The sequence below is a fragment of the Python bivittatus genome, unplaced genomic scaffold (genome assembly GCF_059951505.1).
Source record: "Python bivittatus isolate LINGU-HERP-01145 unplaced genomic scaffold, Pbiv_v1 ctg000720_np1212, whole genome shotgun sequence".
In the NCBI taxonomy this organism is placed as follows: Eukaryota; Metazoa; Chordata; class Lepidosauria; order Squamata; family Pythonidae; genus Python; species Python bivittatus.
Genome location: NW_028277104.1, coordinates 82,595 through 100,546, shown reverse-complemented (window position 1 = coordinate 100,546; position 17,952 = coordinate 82,595). Strand labels below are relative to the sequence as shown.

At 46.0% G+C, this 17,952-nt stretch overlaps 1 protein-coding gene across 1 annotated transcript in view; it reads right to left on the bottom strand.

Moving 5' to 3' along the window:
- The window catches only part of PC (pyruvate carboxylase), a 99,737-nt gene that overhangs the window by 11,091 nt on the left and 70,694 nt on the right, over window positions 1-17,952 (bottom strand). Inside the window, exons 11-12 of the mRNA XM_088128611.1 lie at window positions 8,098-8,242; window positions 7,495-7,584 (exon numbers count right to left, since the gene is read on the bottom strand). Of these exons, the coding sequence (XP_087984737.1) occupies window positions 7,495-7,584; window positions 8,098-8,242 (235 nt within the window). The remainder of the gene's footprint in view (window positions 1-7,494; window positions 7,585-8,097; window positions 8,243-17,952) is intronic.

Genomic DNA, 17,952 nt, shown 5'->3' with positions numbered 1-17,952 from the left:
ATTATCTTACGTTCAGCGGCTATTCGCAAAACAGTTATTAGAGGTTAACCCGAAGCTTTCTTGCCTGAATGACTAGCTGAGAATGGCTCAATCTCACAAACATCTTTTCTAACTGTTTTGAGGGACCTATCCTCATGATGCCACCGCTCTCCCATCCACTCTCCCATCCGGAGCCAAAGTCCTTACCCGCTGAGTTGCTAAAGTGGGGTCTCTAGGACAGCTAAGTGTTCTGTAAAGAGGCTGGCAATAACAGGGTCAGGAGCAGGGATCCGCTGATAGCACGTCTCTCCCCCACCCACTTTCTGTCTCTGGCTGCAAGAGAGACCGGACATCTGGCTTCTGTAGGGAAGGTCAGCCAGGTGGGACTTCGCATTAACAGGGGACTATCAGTCTCCTATCCTCTCCCTGGACCTCTTTACGGTCATTTTGACTCGGACTGTAAGAAAGACTAGACATCTGGCTTGTACAGATTAGATCAGTCAGCTGGAGTTTTTTTCTTTTAATCCAGAACTATTGATCTGACCAGCCAGCGGCAAAGGAAGGGGGAGGGGGTAAAGGGGGAGGGAGGTCCGTCCAGATAGACAAGGGTATGTTTTGTCACAGGAAATTGTCCTCCCCATAAACAACCACCAAAACAAGATCAGGAAACTAATAAAATATAGGAAGTTTATTTTTAGCATATTTTAACTAATTAATTAATTAATATTTATTTATTTTAATTAATGGTTTTTCTGTTTTTACTGTAAACCACCCAGAGTCACCCGGTAGTGAGATGGGTGGTGACAAATTTGAAACATAAATAAATAAATAGAAACCATTAGGGAAAAACATTTAAAAACTTTAATTATTAACTTGTAATATTATATACATACTAAATAACAATCTAACTATATAACTATATTCTTTAAAAAGAAAGACAACCTATTATATGAAAGAAGAAGAAAACTATATTTAAGTACTTAGGGAAAAAAAGAGGGCAACCCTCCCTAGAAGAGTAAAAAAATAAAAAAAAACCAAACCAAAACCCACACAGTAATACTGTACAGGTAGTCCTCATTCAGTGACCACTTGTTCAGTGACCATTTGAAGTTACAATGGCGCTGAATGAGAACACTTACAACGGGGCATTCTAGTTGCGGCTGTCACAACATCCATATAGTCATGTGATTGGGATTCAGGCACTTGACAACCAGCTTGCAATTATGATGGTCACAGCACCCCGCAGTCATGTGATCACCATTTGCAACCTTCTTCGCTGGCTTCTGACAAGCAAAGTCAGTGGGGAAGCTGGCAGGAGGTTGCAAATAGCAATCACATGATGTCGTGTCTAACGACCATCTGGGATTCACTTAACGACAGCAACTGGAACTGCCATCATATGTCAGTGCAGTCATGAGACATCATGCTTTACGACTGCATTGCTTAGTGACAGAGTTGCCAGTCCCAATTACTGTTGTTAAGCAAGGGCTACCTGTATTTTAATGTCAGAATCCCCCAAAGGGCATACTTGATACAGTCTACCAACCCCAACAGGGCTCAGTATGGCTTAGAATGGAGCCAGTCATGGACAGGGTTAAAATAATTCCACCCAGTCTACACCAACTCAACTGACCTGTTTCGCTCGAAAGACAAGGTTCCCATTCTACAGCTTCCAGCCAAGGCCAGGCCACTGAGGAGACCTCTTTCAGACCCACAGCGGCCAAGTCATGCTTTGTGCTGTTGGGGGAAAGGGCCAGCAGTGTCCTGCAGCCTTGTGAGGGCTCTCCTGGTACAAAGGTTGATGGAATATTGGCCCTTTCTGAAGCGGGGAGGTCGGTCAGGATGCTGGGTTCACAAGTGGTGACTTTTGACCCAGCTAGTGGCTGGGTATTGTCAGAACCATCAGTAAGGCAACAACTCCTGTCCTGTTGCTTTTTCTGGGTTAATCTTCTTGTTCACTCCTGATGAACACTTTTGACTAGTCAATCACTGTGTGCTATTTTAGCTATTCAGCTGATAGGCATCTTAATTTCAGAAATACATTATTTAAATCCTTCAGCTGTGAGTATCTGCTTGCTGCACCCCAAAAGATGTAGTTCTATTGCAGGGTCTGGTATTAGGCAAGGACTATGGGGGTGAAAGCTAGAAGCATATTAAACATGTGTGGTGGTCAGTCGATTTCCAAAATAAGGGGGATTCTTACTGAAGTATAAATGGGTCTTTGCCAGTCCAACTAATAAATAATCTCAGGACGTATCTCAGGCAAAGAAGCATACTATGATATTAGTGGCACATGTCCGTGCCTATGCTGTTGAGCTGGAGATCTATGTCCCCCCCCCCCCCAGCCAAAGTAATTGTGGGTCAGTAATAAAGTGACAATCTTTTAGTGGCCAGATAGATTATGAACTCATCACAATGATATTTCTGGTCTCTGGAATGATGTAAGTGAGGGAGCATCCTTTTTCAGCCTGAGGGTTATAGAGGATGCCATTGGCCTAATTTCTTTGTTTTTTAAATTAATTAATTAATTAATTTGTTTGTTTGTTTGTTTGCTTATTAAATTTGTCCCCCGCCCATCCCCCCCAGTGGGGGACTCTGGGCGGCTCACAACATGTTAAAATAATAAATAAATATACAATTAAAACCTATAACAATACACATTCACAAAAATAAAAGGGAAAAAATCCAGGAGGCCGATGGTTCAAAGCAGCAACACCAGGCCACTAAGGGACTAGCCAACCCCACACCTGATCATTCCCTCCTCGCCCCAGGCCAGATGGCAGAGCCAGGTCTTCAGATCCCTCCGAAAGGCCGGGAGTGAGGGGGCCAATCTCACCTCCAGGGGCAAGATGTTCCAAAGGGCGGGGGCTACAGCAGAGAAGGCCCATCTTCTGGACCCTGCTAGTCGGAGTTCTTTTGCCGAGGGGGTCCGGAGCATGCCCTCTCTGTGATCGGATGGGACAGGATGAACTTGTGGGGGAGAGACAGTCCCTCAGGTAACCTGGCCCCATGCCACGTAGGGCTTTAAAGGTGATAACCAACACCTTGAATTGGACCTGGAGGCAAGCCGGTACCCAATGCAGCTCACGAAGCAGTAGTGTTATATGGGTCCTTCTTCGGGCCCCCAAAATAGCTCACATGGCTGCATTCTGGACCAGCTGCAGCTTCCAGATACTCTTCAAGGGTAGCCCCATGTAGAGCGCATTGCAGTAGTCTATCTGGGAGATAACAAGGGCATGAGTGACTGTTCGAAGGGGATCCCAATCCAGGAAAGGGCGTAACTGATGCACAACCCGAAGTTGTGCAAAGGCCCTCCTTGCCACGGCTGCCACCTGCTCTTAAAGCAGGAGCCATGAGTCTAGAAGGACCCCCAGATTACGCACTGGGTCTGTCTGGGGCAGTGCCACCCCATCCAGCACCAAGGATGACAACGTCCCAGATACAGAGGAGCCATTAACCCACAGCCACTCCGTCTTACCAGGGTTCAGCCGAAGCCTGTTGTTCCCCATCCAGACCCTCACAGCCTCCAGGCACCGCAAAAGGGTGGTCATGCCACCACTTATTTCACCAGGGATGGAGCAGTATAGCTGCATATCATCAGCATACTGATGACACCTCATCCCATGATGACGGATGATCTCGCCCAGCGGTTTCATGTAGATGTTGAAAAGGAGCGGAGAGAGAACCGAACCCTGCGGCACCCCACAGAGGAGGGGCCGAGGATGGGACCTCTCACCCCCCATCACCACCAATTGGGATCGGCCCTGGAGAAAGGAGGCGAACCAGCACAAGACCGTGCCGCCCGCCCCCAATTCCCCAAGTCGTCCCAACAGGATACCGTGGTTGACGGTATTGAAAGCCACTGAGAGATCAAGGAGAGCAGGGATGGTCGCACTTCCACCATCCCGCTCCCGCCAGAGGTCATCCATAAGTGCGACCAATGCCGTTTCCATTCCATAACCAGGCCTGAAACCTGACTGGAAGGGATCCAGATAATCCGTTTCCTCCAGAACCCTTTGGAGCTGTGATGCCACCACTTTCTCAACCACCTTCCCCAAAAAGGGGAGGTGGGAGACTGGATGGAAGTTGTCCAGTATGGTAGGATCCTGGGAGGGTTTCTCGAGGAGGGGGTGCACCGCCTCCTTAAAATAAGCCGGAAACACTCCCTCCCACAAGGATGTATTAACTATCACCTGGATCCAACCGCATGTCACCTCCTGAGCTGCTTTCACCAGCCAGGAGGGGCATGGATCCAGATGACAAATGGTGGCCTTCACAGTCCGAAGGATCCTGTCCACTTCCTCAGGAACAACAGGATCAAACCGTTCCCAGATAACTGGGCAAGAACGATCCCCTGGTATCTCCCCAGACCCTGCGCCACGCTCGGAGTCTAACTTGGAATGAATCCGAGCAATTTTATACTGCAGATGCTCTGAAAATTCCTCCGCACGGCCCTGCAAATGAATCCCCAGATCCCCCTTACCAAGGAGGGATCTAGTGATCCCAAACAGGGCTGCCGGGCGGCACTTTGAGGACGCGATAAGGGCGGAGAAGTATTGACACTTTGCCACTCTTATCGCCACAATGTAGGCCTTGATAGCGGCTCTAACCTGTGTTCAGTCGGATTCAGTCTTTGTCTTCCTCCAGCGGTGCTCTAGATGTTTCTTGACCCTCTTCAGCACCCTCAACTCCTCCGTAAACCACGGGGAATGTCGGGGCTGATGTGGCAAGAGAGGTCGCATAGGCGCGATCCTATCCAAGGCCCTGACACTCTTACTTTTACTTTCTCTTTTCTTTGTGTTAAAGTAGAATTGAAGATAGCTGATCCTCATATTCCTCCCTCCCTCTTTTGGAAGGAGAAAGTTGTCAGCAAGAGAAGCTAGGAATTTCCTAGAAGAACCATGTATGGCGGAGGTCACTTTTCAGCAGATGTCAAGATACTTAACGTCCCTTTTTGAAAAATCTGTATTTTGCTTTTAGAAAGCATATTTGGTCCTCGGTTGGATGGGCAATAGTATTTTCACTGTTCCTCCACTTCTTGGAATCCAGACTTTCACACGCAATGACTCTCCTCCTCCTTTTCTGCTGCATCTACTTCTTTTGAGCATCCGCACCAGGGGGCACCACAGAGCTGACCGGCTGACTGAGAAGGTGCTAAGGCGAGTCAGATCTGTCTGGTACTCGGATGGTAGACTACCACCGGGAAGTTGAAAAACCATCTAGGATGAAGTTTCCTTTTCAAAAACATTATTTGCTTAAGGAAGGGGCGGGGGAAGGATAGTAAAAAAAAACCCAGAAACAGGGAAAAAAGAAGATAGACAATGAAAAAAACAGTTGATAAGCCTTGGAAATTATTCTGTCGTATCTATAATTAAACTATCAACTGTTGAGAGTTTTGTATTTGTAACTCCCAAAAAAGTCTTCTATTCCTTCACCTTCAGGAAGCAAAGATTGCTGGCTCTTCTCAGGTCTCATGCCTCCTTAAAAAAACTACCACAGAATTAAACATCACCTTGGAGACCTGTTAATAAGATTTATACCTTTTTATTTAATTCTCTTAATACTTGTCTTAGGTTGGGGATTAGCCACTAGCAAAGAAAATAAACTATTGTAATACAAAGCTGGAATCAAATATAATTAAAATGAGCCTCACTGGTCTGCCAATTACGTAGCTGTATTATAACTCTGCTCCCTGCATCCCTCATTTCCATAGGGGCTCCATACTTATTTAACAGGTATATTTAACAGGTATGAACATTTGCTTGGATCCTATTTCTTGCAGGAAAAGGCCAGACTGGGAGAGAGACAGAGGAAACAGGGTGCAGATACTCTCTAGCCAGCAGAGAACCAGGGATTTCACCGTGAGCCCAATCTTCCCCTTTCCTACTGTGTTGGGGGATACCCTTGGCTGGGATTTACCCATTAGGGTGGGAAGAGTCAGCAGAGGCCTGAGACTCCGAAGGCCCAAGAGCCACCCAGCGTCTGGCCGTTACACCTTCTGAGCAGCAGCAGGCCTGCCTTCATGCACTGCTCTGCCTGGGGACCGTCACCAAGGATGCCTGACCAACACCCAGGCTTGGTCCCTTCAGCCTGACGGCAGTTGGTCCTCTAACTTTTGCCAGTGACCCTGGTGGGAGGGCATAGGAGAGGATGGTTGGATGGACAGCCACGTGGCAGCTGAGGGGGATTTGTTGGGGGCCAGCCCTGAATGGCGATGCCCCACCTAGAACGGGCTATGGTGCTCTCTCTCCCCCCCCCCCCGAAGCAACCAACTACGTTTTATGAGAGGGAAATGCAGGACTGGATTCTCCTTGGTAATGGGGCTGTGGAGATCGTAGGTGGTAAGATGACTTTTGCTGTGATTAAACAGAGATCGCAGGAGGAAGAGATAAAAGAAAGCTAAGCCAAAGTAAACGAAGTAAAATGAAAAGAAGTGTGTTTCTTGTAAAAGTGCAGAAGCATCGTTTCCTATCGAATAAGCCTATCCTGGAGAAGATACACAAAAGCTCAGCCAGAGAAGACGAGACTTTAGGACTCTAGGATTCAGGGAAATAGCAGTCCCCAGGGATTCATCAACATTCTCGGCTTCCACAATACAGCCACTAATCCCTGAGCATGTGGAGCATAAATCTTTTCTTCCTCTGGAGGGTCTGAGCAAAGCCAGAGAACTCTGGATGTCAAAGAGTAGGTGGCATGGGGCAAAATGGCACCTTTCTCTTAGGAGGGAGGGAGGGAGGGAGGGTTACAGCTAGCTACTTTTTCATTTAGGTCACTCCAGGTAATTCCCTTTCCTATCTTTCCTTCCATTCCCCCAACAACAGCAGCTTTTCCAGCCTTCTATTGATGATGCTGATGGGAATCCAGGAGAGCAAAGGCGAACCGGAGCCTCGGTTACCCCTTCCCCAGAGACTGGGGCATCCCAAAGGCCACTAAGGCTTGACTGTTCCAGAGGCCCTTTGGGGAATGATGTGGTTTTTGCTCTGTCCAGGAGAATGAATGTCTATTATTTCATTTTAATGTGGTTTTATTGATGGTTTTTATATGCTTACATCTCTGTTTTAACCTGCTTCTATTTGGCTGTTGTTTTCTCAATGTTGTCAGCCACCCAGAGTCACTTAGGTAAGATGGGTGGCTGTACAAATCAAATCAAATCAATCAAAAAAAATTACTGCTGGTGGTTTGGGATTGCTGCTGTGAGCAAATTCTGTTTTTCACCTATTAGCGTACATTGGAATGTAGGCTGCTCAGGGTCGCCTGAGACTTGGGTAGTTTATGAGCCCCAGCAAGTAACCAAGCAATTAACCAAGTAAATGGTCCTTCAGAGGATCCTGGCAAGAGGGAACTCAGGACCGGAGAGGCTTTCTGAGGTCCAGCCCTAACCACGGCAACAGCAGCCAAGGAGCAACATTAAGCTGAGCCACACTTCCCTTTGCTGCAGCCAGACGGCCAGTGGGAGCTCGTGGGAGGCTGCCTCAGTTCTTCTGGAGATCAGGGGTGCTTCAGCGACCGACTCACCTAAAGGAATCGGAGGGACCACAGGGTCGATGGGCGAAGGCCGGGCATTCACAGGGATGGGCGTGGTGGGGCCGTTCACCATGACGTGTCCTAGAAAGGAGACAGAGCCGTTAACGGAGGCGACCTCGTCATCAAGGGCAGGACTGCCCGCGGCACCAGCTTGCCACTCGCAGAATGAAAAAAGGGTTTTTCCAGACTCTTAGCTTGTTTCTGCACCTCCATTTCTAAGAAGTAATCCTGAGATGATTCAAGCTCATTTGGCTTCCTTTTCCATCCCTGCCACAATCAAGACCCCAGATGGACTCATCGGCAAACCTGAAGGGAGGGAGCACAGAAGCGAGCCAAGCTATGACCTCTGCCATTCCAGGGGCAGGGCATGGAACAATGGATTTCAGTTACAGGAAAGCAGGTTCTGGTTAAACACTAGGAAAAATCCTTAACGGTAACAGCAGTGATGGAGGGTCCCCTTCACTGAATGCGTCCAGGCAGAGAAGAGGCAGCCATTGCTCATGGATGCTCTAATTCGGGTTTGTTCATTGAGCGGGGGGGGGGGGGGGGAGGTACAGTTCAGTGCCCTTTCCAACTCCAGGATTCTAAACCTACCCAGGTAGTGGAGCAGCTTCTGAGCTCTGTTCTGGCCAGGCCGCAGATGGAAAAGATCTGGGTTTTCATCAATGAACTGGGTGTCCACAGTGCCATGGAGAAACTGATTATTGCCGAGCACATTCTGCAGGAAAGGGATGTTGGTCTGAAAGGGAAGGGAGAGCAGAGGGAGGCCTTAGGGGATGTTTAGGAGAGGACGCAATGGCTCTGTTTCTGCATCTATGCAACAGCACGAAGCTCTTCTGAACCGAGCATCTGGTCTCTAGCTCTGGCTAGACAACCTGGGGAAACCTGTTACTGGATGAGACTGGAAGCCCAACTAATTCCTTTCCAGCCACGGCCAGCCAGATCCCCACAAGTGAAGACAGCAGCCCCCAGCACCTGGCCCTCAGAGGTGCACTGCCACTGGTTCTAGGCGCTCTAAGTACCCGTAGTTGCTAATAGCCTATAACAGATTTCTCTTCCTCCATGAATTACGTTTCTGTGCAATAATGAATAGTAAATGTCATGAGAGCAGGGCATCAGAAATGCCCTTGGGGCCAAAAGAGATACAGCATTTTGTTTCTAACAACAGTTGGGGTATCGTCTCTAGGAGGCCCACAAAACAAGAGAAGAAGCAGCGGCCACCTGAAACTGATTCCTGAAAGGCACACTGCATGTTAATATGGAGACTCCTTTCACTGCCATAGTTAACAACATGCGGAACGTGAAAGAGCGAGCCCTTGGCAGTCCTTTGTTTCCAGCGGTGGAAATCCAGAGGTAAGCACAAGGAAGTTCCATTAAGCTGTCAGTACTAAAATCTATTCAAATCCCTTCTCCCACTTGGACTGGTCTAACTTGGATGTTCACAGATTTCTTGAAAACACCTGGGACTGAGATAATACCCCAAGCTACCTAGAAACAACTCATTTTAAAATATGCAGTGGTGCCTGCCTTATGTAATGGAATGGACTGCTTTTGTGAGCAAAATGATCTGGAAGATTTGTCAACATGAAGCTCAGTTGATGCATTCATCCTGCTTCTGTTGTGGCTTCCAGGGAAGAAAATCTGATTTCACCCAATGTGCTCTGACCCCATTGTCAGAAGCATAAAGGAAGCACCAAGTCTTGGCTGCACCACATTTCGAGGAAACCCCAAATTGCATTTATACTCCACAAACCTCTTGTCTGCCCCCATCTTCAAGTCAATCAATTTTCTTCAGCAACTCCAATTTAAAATATTTGTATCAGCTTTTAACAGAACTACTTTTTCTGCTAAAATTATATATAAAGACGACCAAACTAATGACAACAAGTAGAACAACCAGCCTTAGAACTGACAATGAAGATATCGAAGTGGCGGATAGCTTCTGCCTTTTAGGATCAACCATCAACAGTAAAGAAACAAACAGTCAAGAAATGCACCATAGACTGGCACTTGATAGAGCAGCCATGAAGGCCTTGATATTGAGTTGCTGTGATGTTTCTATACCTACAAAGATCAGAACTGTGCAAGCCATGGGATTCCATGTAACACTGTATGGTAGCAAAAGCTGGACTTTGAAGAAGCAGGATATGAAGAGTATTGATGCTTCAACTTTGATGTTTTGAACTTAGATTTTGGAGAAGACTGTTGAGAATACTGTGGACAGCCAAGAAAACAAACTGATGGATCCTGAACAAATCAACCCACTCGAGGCACAAATGACCAGGCTCATGTTATCCTTCTTGGGACACATTATGTGAAGACCCAGCTCTCTGGAGAAGGCTCTAATGCTGGGAAAGGTAGAAGGAAAGAGAAGAGGACAACCAGCAGCAAGATGGATAGATTCAGATACAGTGGCAATGGGTGCTTCGCTGAAAGACCAGTTTAGGGAAAGATCATCATGGAGAAAATCTGTCTATGTGGTCACTCAGAGCTGACCATGACTTGATGGCACATAATCAGTCAATCAATCAATCAATCATTTTTTCAACCCTAACTCTAACCCTAACCCTATGCTGGGTAGTAGGTGGGTCATTTTGGCTGTTCTTCCCCAAATCTACGATCACAGTGCATTACTGAGAAATGGAAATCCAAAAACATTGTTTCTCCATTTTTCAGACCTCCAAGAAGGCTCTTTCATTTTTTGCTTGTTTAGTTATTTAACATGCTTTCCAAATGGCAAATGCTCTTAGAGCTATCAAGCAAAAGTAAAGAGAAGGAATAACACACACAGTTAAAAATAATTTTAAAAGCAAGCTGTAAACTTTAGTAGTGATAAAGATCCAATATATTCTGAAAGAAGATCTTAAGCAGTAGGCATGTATTTTCCACAGGACGGCCAAGGCGGCTCCGTTTCTGGTACAAACTGCTCCCACCCCCACCCCCTCACCTCCATGTGAGCAGCCAGAGGAGTGTTTCCAGTGATGATCTTCACACCCAAGCAGGATCATATCCTCTGGTAAACCAATCCTAAGCCACAGATGTTCTGTGCCAGCCATCTAGCAATGAGAGGGCATTGCATGAGCAGCCTCTGAAACTCTTCCAAGCGCACTTCTGCATCGGCTGTCTGTGCCCTGTCCCACCCAGGCAGCCCAAAGCAGCCTCAGCTGTCCTTGCAGGAGGGCCAGCAAGGAGTTGTAGGGACACTCCTGGATTCTCGAAGGGAGGAGCGTTGAGGTTTTGCAATTGATTCCAGTTTCAAAGGCAACCCAAATGTGCATCAGAGGACTTTCTTAAATCTGGTTTCAGATCATTTAGTTCTCCTCCCTGCTGTCTTCTCTGTGCAATTCTATCACATTTCCTCCTTGCGGGAAAGAGGGATCACCAGTGGCTAATAATGGAGGTGGAGCCACTGTGTTTGGACACCCAGAACTCCTAGAGTCAGGTTTAATCAATCTCTGCTGCAGCTTGAAGACGAAGAGGCACTGCAAGATGAGAAGACGCAGCTCCGCCTCACTCATCCACCCCCCAGCAGTGCCCCAGCTCTCTCCCTGGTTTGAGCGCCACTGGCAACATGGAAAACCAAGGGCTGTGTAAGATCCAGGTCAGCAACTGAGGCCACTCGCAGCCTTTTTGAGGCCCCAGAAGTTTGTGTTGTAAGGGGAGAAGGTTTACTACAGTCTGGTTGTCCTTCCTGGAACCAGTTGTGCTCAAGGATGCTTCCAGCAGGTCTGCTGCTGCCCGGCCACCCAGGAACAATGGGCTTCAAAGCGAGGGCTTAGACTTCCCACAGATGCCTTTGTGCAGCAAATGCCAGGCAGCCATTCCCACCACTGCCACTTCCCAGAGTGCTGGAGTGTGGGCATCTGAGATCATAGGGAGGAAAATCAGGATGCCCGTGTCCTGGTTGGTTTCTTGTGCTATGCGAGCCCAGACTGTTGGGTTAGTGCTTGTGCCTTGTATAAACCCCCAGAATGGATCAATTTGGAACCCAGATAATGCTTTTCTTTCCCCTTTGGGCCTTCAAGTCAGCGCGCTCTTGTGGCGACTGCACAGACAATCCCGTGCAGATTTCTTGGCAACGTTTTCAGAACTGGCTTGCTATTACCTTCTTCCTACAGCTGAGAGAGAGAGACTGGCCCAAAGTCACCCAATGCCTAAGGCAGGACTTAAAAAATCCTGATTCCTAGCCCCGTGCCTTTAACCGTTGCACCAAACTGGCTCTCAGATAATGCTACTATGTGAGTGAATATACTGTACAGTATTTTCTTTCTTTTTTTCCAGTTGGGGGCAGCATCTGTTCCCCATTTGAAGAACAGCACAATAACTCCATGTTTACATGTTTAGATGTCTTCTCACTCCCGGAAGACCGTGATTCCTTTGGAACTCACTACAAGGCCAAGTCACCATGTGATCTGCTGGTGACTATCAGTCCAAACCTCCTTTTCCCCCCAATTTTTACACTATTAGTTAATATTACTGCCTAGTGAGAGCCAGTTTGGTGCAGTGCTTAAAGGGCAGTAGATTAGAAACTACTTGTACCGTGAGGTCTAGTCCTGCCTCCCTTAGACACAATGCCAGCTGGGTGACTTGGGGTCTCTCAGCCCTAGGAAGAAGGCAAGGGCAAACTGCTTCTAAAAAATGTTGCCAAGAAATCTGCAGAGATTTGTTCAGGTAGTCACCAAGAGCCAAAACTGACTCGAAGGCCAAAAAATATTTTAAAATACATAATTTTTTTTATAAATTTTAAATTTTAACTGTATATTTATTGTTTTAATATCTTGTAAGCCGCCCAGAGTCCCCCATTGGGGGGAGATGGGCAGGGACAAGTTTAATAAACAAACAAAATTACTTATTAGTATTATGGCTCAGATACTCAGCCTCCGACCACTTTCCTTACCTGTGTTCATACATAGCTACAGGCATGCTAAATTTATATTTGCATAGTCATTCTAACGTATATTAATCAATACTAATATACATATGATTCACAGAAGAAAAACATGTTCAGAACAATAGCATAATAAACAAGCAATTATTCATGAGTTGCAAGATTGTGTGGAAAAAAAGGGTAAAAAAAATCACTGTATCAACAACTTTTGATTTTTCTTCAAGGATCACTACAAGCTTGCACTTGTGGCAAGACCCTGATTCCTTGTTCTCTGAGTACAGGTAGTCCTCGGGTTATGACGGCAACCGGGACTGCCTGGACTGCCGTTGCTAATCAATGCAGTTGTAAAGCATATCACGTGACCTCACCACTAAGTGATGGCAATCCAGGCAGTCCCGGCTGCCATCATAACCCCAAGACGCACGGATCATTAAGCAGGAAGCTGCTGGAGTCCCAGATAAGGAGCGCAGGGATGCCGTGGGGGGGGAGGGAGACCCTGGGAGGCCCCGTACAAGCCGCACATGAGTTGGGGGGAGTGCGGTGATATGGCGCAAGTGCAGGAAGGCCAAGGGAAGGAGGATGCAGGTCAGTGGGCAGGAAGGCCAGGGAGGGGGCGTTACAGAGCGACTTGCGATCTTCCCTGCCTGCTTCCCCATTGACTTTGCTTGTGGGAAGCCACCAGGGAAAGTCACAAATGGTAATCATGTGACTGCAGAACACTGCAACCATCGTAAGTGCAAGCTAGTTGCCAAGAGCCCAAATCACAATCACATGACCGCGGGGCACTGTGATGGCCAGAACTCAAGGACTGATCATAAGCACCACTCATTCAGCGCAATTCTGAACAGTCACCGAACGAGTGGTCGGTAAGCGAGCACTACCTGTATACACTATTGACTTGGAAGGAAAATTACTTAGGGACCTCCCAATTAACTTCTCTCATCAAGCTCTGATGCCAAACTCCTGGGAGCTCATATGATTTCCTTGCTTCCTGGAAAATAGCTGCCTTATAGGTTTCCTACAACCTCTACAGAAGCCTCTGCTTACTCAGGCAAGAAGAGCTCACTCAGTCCCCAGAATATAGTTTCTTTGGTCAGCTATTCAGGAAATGACCATTTCACCTCCACAGTTGAGCAGAATCCTTAAGACCACTTAGCTTCTCCAATCACTCTTTCCTCATCCTTATCTCTTCTTCCTGTTCAGCCTCACAGACCAACTCTTGCTGTGTACTCACATCGTGATATGCTGCCTATGATTCAGGAAGTGGTAAATGGGCATCAAAATAAATGGACAGATCCTTCATAAATTTGTCCCCTTCTAAAAATGTCTAATAATGTGGAGTGGGCCACATTACCCCCAACAAGGGCAGATTTCAAAGTTGGGCTTGATGGGTACACCTTGTTTCAGAGCAGGCAACAGGAGAGAGGAGGTGATGTAACACTGAATACCAGGAATGAACTTAGTTGTACAGAGGTCCACTGGCCTATGATAACAGAAAAGTTGAAAACACCAGGGTGTGGTTTTGATGAGAGATTCCAACATTTGTTGGAAGCCTAATTCTGCCCAACACAAAATGTCAAATACATTCTTGACTTGCATTGGTGATAATTTTCTCTTTCAAAAGGTTTTGGTGGGTTCTAGTAGATCTTCTACCTTGGATATGGTCTTTTTGAACAGGGAGGATTTAACTGAAAATATTAGCATGGTGGGAACTTTTGGTACAAGTCACTATGTATTGTTAGAGTTCTTGATTTTAACAAAAAGCTTGATTTAAAAAACAGTGAACTGCAAACTTGAGAAAGGCTGATTTTAATAATCCAAGAGAAATAGTAAGGAAGGTGCTGTGGAAAAGGAAAAAAACCTTAAAGGCAAAAGTGTTGTAGCTGGCTGGGACTACTTGAACATGAAATTAAGGATAACCTCAAATAAGATCCAAGAGAAAGAAAACTAGGAAACATGACCAAGGAAGTCTACACGGCTTCGGCTTAGAAGTGAAGGAATTGGGTTAAGAAGGCAAAGAAGGTGGAAAATGAGCTTAGGCTAGCAGCTGAGGAAGGCCCAGCAAGAAGGGTTCCTTAGGGCCGGTCAACAGCAAAAGGAAGACGAGGGCTCACTGCTCCATCAAAGGGGGAAGTCTCAACAGGCGCCCGAGAGAAAGCCGAAGAGTTCAGTTCCTGTCTTGCCTCTGTCTTTACGTCCAAAGGAACTGACGGTTTGAGTAGCCCAGGCAAGGTACGGACACAACAGAGGAAAGTGCAGGTCAGGAAGACTGTCACTAGGATATTTTAGCTAATTTGAACGTCTTCAATACTCCCTAAAATATTGAAGAAATTGGTGGAAGAGTTGTCAAGACCTCTGTCAATTAATTTCAAGAAGGTGCCTGAGAACCGGAAAGGAGGAATGAGGTGGCAATCTAGTTTGGACACGCTGGAAGACCGCACTGAGAGAAACAAGCTCCATTGGCTGCTGGCTTGCTTCCAGGCCCAGCTCAAGGCGCTGGCTTTGACCTTTAAAGTCCGACAGGGTATTTGAGGGACTGCCCATTCCCCATTACATCTGCCCATTCCATCAAGTCAGGCAGGAGGGGCATGTTACAGGTCCCATCTGACGAGACCCAGAAGACAAGCTTTTTCTGCCATAGCACCTACCCTTTGGAACATCATCTCCCCCGAGGTGAGACTAGTCCTGATCCTACTGACCTTCCAGAAATTTCTCAAGATGTGGTTTTTCCAGAAGGCGAGATGGCTTTTTTATGTGTTTTTTAAACACTCTCCCGTGGTCTTATTTATATGCATGTTTCATTGTTTTAATGGTTATTTAAGATGTGTTTTTATTGTTTTGTTTTATTGTATGCCTGTTGTACGCTACTGGGCGGCTATATAAATCTGATAGAGGGAGAGACAGACAGACAGACAGACAGATGATAGATGATAGATAATGTCCTCAGCACAGGGAGAAATGTGAGGCATTACATTTAGGGAGGAAAGATACAAGTACAAGTTGGAAGATTCACATCTTGGAAACACCACACTAGAGAAGATGTGGTTATTGACAGCCAGCCGAATATAACCCAACAATGTTGCCAGAAGGGCTAGACTGCCCTAGAAGCACCATTGTTAGGGCATTCTTGGACTCTGGGAAAGAAAACATTTTTTTAACAAGGACCAGATGGATCTTTCAGCTTTAACCAAGGCATCAGTCCACCCATTAGAAAGTCTGTCACTAATTAATGAGGCTGGAGTATTTTTATCTAGTTTCCAGAATTCTGTAACCTAACCCCTTTTTCCTGACATCAAATCTGATTAATGAGATTCTATGCAAACCTAGTTTCCTTGATCATTTGCTGCTGCAAGGGCCCTGATAGTATCAAAGACACAAGAAGTCACATCTATTCACTGCATCAAATTTGCTGATGACACAAAATTGGGAGGTCTGGTTAACACAGAACAAGACTGTATTCAAATCTGGACTGGTTGGAAGATGAGTGAAAAGAAACAAGAAGTCCTTCAGCAAGGTATTACATTTAGAAAGGAAAAATATAGGACGCACATGCAAGATGGGGGACTTCACGGCTTGGAAACACTACATTGGAGAAAGAGTTGGGTATAGTCCTTGACAAGCTGAACATGAGCCAGCCAGCAATGCGAGTCAGTTGCCAGAACAGCTAGCCACGGTTCTGGGCTGCGCTAGAGAAGCCCTGTATGAAAGGCACATTTAGTCTACTCTGCACCAGCGAGACCAGATGAGACTAGGGTACTTTGCACGATTCTGGGTACAGCATTTCCAGAGTGATATTGGCTGGCTCAGGCTGAAGGAAAGGAGGAGAAGGGGAGGCCTATCATTACACAAAACGGTGACCTAAGGAAGATGGTCAGGAAATACTTTCAATTGCCATGAAAAAATAGGACCAGAAATAGTGGGTATAAATTGCAACCACCTAGATGTGGACACAGGGGGAAACTTTCCTTTAAGATTTGTGTCCCAGGCTATGTGGGAAGGTTGTGGGTTCGACATCTCTGAAGGTTTTTAAGAAGAGCCTGGACAGCAGGCTTTGGGGGATGGAAGGGATCTTTGTGTTCCCTCCAACTCGACAATTTATGATATCATCTTATATATTTAGTTTGTTCATTTCTACACACATTTATAACCAATAGACTATCCTGGCGCAGTTAAACAGCACAATAAACATGATAGCCAAAATCACCCAAAATAACCAACAGCCATCTTAAAACTCAAAATAGTAGCAAACAACAACAACAAAAATCCATTAAAACAATCAGAAAATCAATTATTTCTGCTTTGGGTGAAGAACTCCTGAATATCCTGGTATTCAAGCTGAATTAAAAAAAATTCTAATGCTGAAAGAAGGAGAAAAACATTTCTTTAGGCACATTTCCTGTACCATACCTGGTCAATATGTCTCTCTCATATTATCCCTTACCTGCTTTTTCTCCAAGCTAAAAAGCTCATTACCACAGTCTTTCCCAGGATGGACGCTGTTACGCTCCTTCATTGCCCTGGCTGCCCTTCTGCATCTTTTCCAGCTCTAAGCATGGATTCTGAGGTGCAGGGACCAGAAGCGTGCACAGTATTCCAAGTCACAGATGTTTCTATGTTGGATGTTTCACTTTTTTTCTCTTCCTAAAGATTCCAAGGAGTTTGGAATTTGACATTTTTTTATAGCAGCCACACACTGTGCTGCTGCTTTACTGTAACTGGCCATGGGTCCTGATTTGTCTCTTTCAACTCAGTCCCAATTCATGCAATATGTGGAGTTTGTCATTGAGGATATTGGGAAAATAGTCTTGTTATCTCATCCAGAACATGTATCTTCCCAATCTATAGGAAGATGATGGAAGTCACATACAACTACTCCTAGGTGTTTTTCAGGTCCCTGTCTTATTTAATTTTCCACTGAAAGATGAGCCTGAACTTCTTCCCTCTAGTTCTTCTAAATTACATTTGGAGATTGACACTTGCTCAGAAGCCCTGCCACTTGCATACCAGAAGTTGCACATCATCCTTCACTTGATCTTCACTGTCCTGTGGCCATGTGGCTTTCTCCACCAACCATTTTCCTAGATCCCCATTTTTACTCTCATCCTCTAGGGCAGTTTCCCAAACTGTGGGGTGTATCTCCCTTGGGGAGGTGTGAAGAACCTTTTAGTTACATTGTAACTAAATACCCATAAATCCACTTTTCCCAAAGTTTCACTGTATTGCTTTCATTGTTCGTTTGTGTTCATATTGGTGTTTGGATTTTCAGGGGAGGTGTGTCTATTAAGATTACAACATTTAGGAACTCCTGCTCTAGGGAGAACGTTTCCCAACCAGATGCTCTCAGATTCCGTTAGTGGATTCATTTTAACAATAGCTCTCCCCCTTTCTGATATTTAATGCCAGAGTTCAGGTGGGGTCCACTCTTTCTATATCTGCCCGGCTTGTCCACAAAGATGTCCTGGTGTCTCATAAATCTCAGTGTCTCCTGTTGGCACCATCATCTCATTTCCCTTTAATCGTGTGTGGAAAAACAGCAATCTTGGTGGTTCTGGCTTTCAGGC